At 35.1% G+C, this 3,923-nt stretch overlaps 1 protein-coding gene across 4 annotated transcripts in view; it reads right to left on the reverse strand.

Moving 5' to 3' along the window:
• Positions 1 to 655: 655 nt before the first annotated feature.
• The window catches only part of LOC119578795 (TBC1 domain family member 22B-like), a 34,428-nt gene continuing 31,160 nt past the window's right edge, over positions 656 to 3,923 (reverse strand). For all 4 annotated transcript variants that reach the window (XM_037926426.1, XM_037926424.1, XM_037926425.1 and 1 more), the window contains 2 exons: positions 3,546 to 3,769; positions 656 to 2,994 (listed from right to left, as the gene is read on the reverse strand). In XM_037926426.1, coding sequence (XP_037782354.1) covers positions 2,857 to 2,994; positions 3,546 to 3,769 — 362 coding nt within the window. In that variant the 3' untranslated portion in view covers positions 656 to 2,856. The remainder of the gene's footprint in view (positions 2,995 to 3,545; positions 3,770 to 3,923) is intronic.

Raw genomic sequence — 3,923 nt, forward strand, 5'->3', positions numbered from 1 at the left:
GGTCAAAGAATTGCCTGGGGTTAAGAAACCGGGAGAGTTTGAGTTGTTGGGGCTATTTGATGAAGGGGCAAGCCTCACTAACCCTAATAAGGGTATAAAGTTTTGATAAGCCTAGAGTATGTTGGGGAGAGAAACAGTCCAACCCTCAGGGTCCCCTTGAGAGGTAAGGGCTAGACAACTAAAGCAGGGGAATACCGTGCCCAATGGCTCCCTCGGGCCATTCAGGACTGGCACAAAGTCAGTTTTCATCCTTTCAGCATGGCTCTCACACCTTAGGAAGTGGATAGTAGAAAGGGTTGGAGAGGGGATGAAAACAAAAAAGCAGGAGGAGAAAAAGAGCGTGCAAACTAGTTGAGTTGAGGGCTGAGACCCAAGGCAGGGGAGATCCCCAACATTGGGTCCCAGTCCTCACCTCTTAAGTGGTTGTGGAATTTAAACAAACTAACGTCCTACTACACTTTATCCTTTTGATACTCATATTCAAAAAAAGATGTTATTACCAGTTACTGTGGTTAGTAACTGCAATTTTTTTGGGGGCAATGCTTTACAAGAAAGGTTTTCATGTTGCAATATTCCTTCATTTTCTTAAGATGATTCATGCAGCACATTCCTAACTTCTCTCATTTTGCCAATCTAGCTGAAGAATAAAATTCAATTTATTTATAAAATTCTTTATGTATGAATACACAATAGATGTAATACATATCACCGACAGACAAAAGGAAAACAAAAGAGGTTGTTATTAGCATACATATACACATTACATATATATCCACAATCACTCACTTCTAGAGAATTTTAACTCTGTCATTATCAAAGACTATGCTGTGTTGAAACACGCCTTAACAACATCTATCACAATTTGTTCTTACGTCTTTCAACACAGCTGCAAGTCTCAGCAGTCTAAATCTCACTGGTTAATTCTATCCAAGATTTTTATTACAAGTCTACAAGAGGACCGTGCGCCACTTAACCTTTCAACATTGGGAGTGTACAAAGAGCACCATCATTTAGCACTGATATTCTGTACTGTAACATTTCCACTGGACTGCCTCGAGCTCCGAGTATCCTACCACAAAACTAAAGCTCTGGTCAAAAAAGTTAACATGCTGCTTTAATTAGCAGTCTTTCTTCCATTGATGGCAAAGAGAAAAAAAAAAAGATCAAATGAACAAATACTATAATTATCCTTTGCTGTCTTCTTAATACATTGTTGTGGGTATAAATAGTTTATTAGTTTGAACATTTTGTTGCATTTTGTAAAACATGTCAGAATCACACATTTTTGAAGTCAAATAAGAATTAAGACAATCTTACAAACTGTAAGCTTCAAAAATAATTTTTGTAAAATTCATGGCAGTAGTCAAGCATAACTGTGTATTCTATTCATCAACTATTATCAATTAGACAATTGTAAATTTTCATCATTTTAACTTGGTTCACAGAGAAAAACTAAAGTGATCTTAAACATTCTTAGTATATATCCTTCACCTAAAGGTCCTGTAACCACTTATGTCCTGATCTCACAGCATTACATTTGCAATGTGATAATATAAACCATATGAATTACCTGTATTTTTCTAAATCTAGTTCTTAAAAAAGAAAAAATGTTTAAAATAAAAGCATTGGTAATTTCGGATCTCTGCTTAAGAGTCATTTCATATACAATGAGCATCATGCAAGTTTGCCTGAGTAACAAGTGCCAAGGAAAGTGACTTGACATTTTCATAACAGATTTTCCCCCTGATATGGAGAGTATAGAAATAAAAGCTAAACTTCCTACAAACAATCTTACTCTTTGTCATTTAGCTTTCACTTCCTATTCTCAGATCCTGCTCTTTCAGGAATATGAACATCCATTCTAAAGCTTTTTGTTTGTATACTGTAAATCCAATCAAGTTTATGGGGAACTTATTCAATCAACAAAGATTTAAGGAATAACAAGGATAGATAAAGATATAGTGAATTTGGAGGGTAGAGTAATTAAACAACCTTAAAAAAACAAGTAGGACAGTTTCTGAATGTATACTTAAGACCTACAAAGGAGTGGGCCACCACAGGCAGATAGTTTTCTGCATGGGTAAAAAATAAAGGGTTACATGTACTCTTTACAAGGTATCTGGGGCATGTTGCAATTTTCACAACTAATTTATTCATGCATGTATATATTCTTCTAATGTAAAAATAATAAATTTGTTTCTTTATAAATGGTAAGTCACAACAACAGTGTTAGGAGAGGATATAAATTCATACATGAACAGAAGAATGTGTATATAACTCATTATACTAACCAAGAATTGGTTGAAATATACAGCTCTGTTGCCAATGTCCTACCAACAGGTAAAGCATAAAGCAACAGTTGATACTGCCTAACATAATCAGTATCATGATATCACTAAAATTACGAAATAGAATGCATAAACAAATATATTTAAAAAGAACAATTGCTGAAGAAAGGGAGATAATGGGGAGAAAGAAAGGAAGAAAGAGAGAGAGAAAAAGAGAGAGATAAAATAAATGAAACTCTAAAATTGTCCTTAATATAGGACTGTATCATAGTTGCTTTACTCAGCTTGAAGAGTCCCTTTCAAATGTCATAGTCACCATCTTCTTTCACTTCACCGGTTGTATCTTATTCCAACTTTAAATAAATATCTAGTCTCAGTCTCTCCCCTCCCCCATTGTTCATTACCACAGCTCTACTGGCTTGATAAGTGCCTCCACAGTATTGAACTTTTCAGGTTCTATTGCAATTTCACATACAGTCGGTGATATGCAACAATTTTTTCACACCCAAAAGAAATTGGCTGCTGTAATGTCGTGGCTGGATTTGCACTTTTTCTTAATCATCTAGCATCACTTTTTGTTGGCTTGTAAATGGTTTGGCGCATCAGCAAACACATATTTGAGACGGAAAGCTTCAGCTACTAGGAGACTGATCTCGCTGTCGGACCAGTTTGAGGTTGGCAGGTTCTGCAACAACAGCATCAGACCCTGTTGGAGAAAGGGTATTGCTCTAGATAAGAATGCATTATTACAAAGGACCACAATTTATGTCATATGAATGCTACTCTTTTAAAAAATATGATATAAATTTAGAACCTGTTCTGTTCTTAATACATCTGTAATTTAAATAACAGTTACTATAACTTTAAAAGTGCAGGCATTATTTATAATAAATAAAAAACTGCAATAATAAAACTGCATATATAATGAAAGTAACTGTAATAATAACAACAAGCATGTTGCTTTTCAATAAATACTCTCTATAACAAAAAAAAAAAAAAAAAAAAAAAAGGCATGACACTAACAGTTATAATAATTATTGACAAAGTAATAATGATGAAAATAATATAAATGATAGCCATAAAAGGACACCGACCTGCAATCAACAGTAAGACCACCCTCTACAACTACTACCAATACTGATGATGATGATAAATGTCATAGAAATAATACAAAGAAAGGAACAGTAACAGTGACAAAATAATTGGACTCCAACAAAGACAGCAACACCTAAACATATGAATAGATGAGTCCCTTACCTGGAAATCTCTCTGGGCCATGAGGTGTTGGGAAAAGTGTTTGAGGAAGGCCGCACACACGTACAAAACAAAGTGGGAGAAACCATCAGGTTCGGCATGTAGTGTGTCCCAAAGGCGCACAGTACATCCCAGGGGCAACTCTCGCATCAGTAAATTGTTGAACCACCGGAAGGAGAACTGAAGGTAGTCAATCTCGTGTCTCTCTAAGTGACAATGCAGACTGACTGAGAATGGAGAGAAAAGACATGGAGAGTCAATGAATATACCTGGATTTTTTCAGAAGCTAAAGTAACCCAAGGCTATAAAAAAATAATAATCTGGTAAACTAAGATTTTCAAAATATACTTTTGTTTCTTGTAATTCATGTTTTGCTCTTTA

This window comes from Penaeus monodon, chromosome 11 (assembly GCF_015228065.2).
Source record: "Penaeus monodon isolate SGIC_2016 chromosome 11, NSTDA_Pmon_1, whole genome shotgun sequence".
NCBI classification, from domain to species: Eukaryota; Metazoa; Arthropoda; class Malacostraca; order Decapoda; family Penaeidae; genus Penaeus; species Penaeus monodon.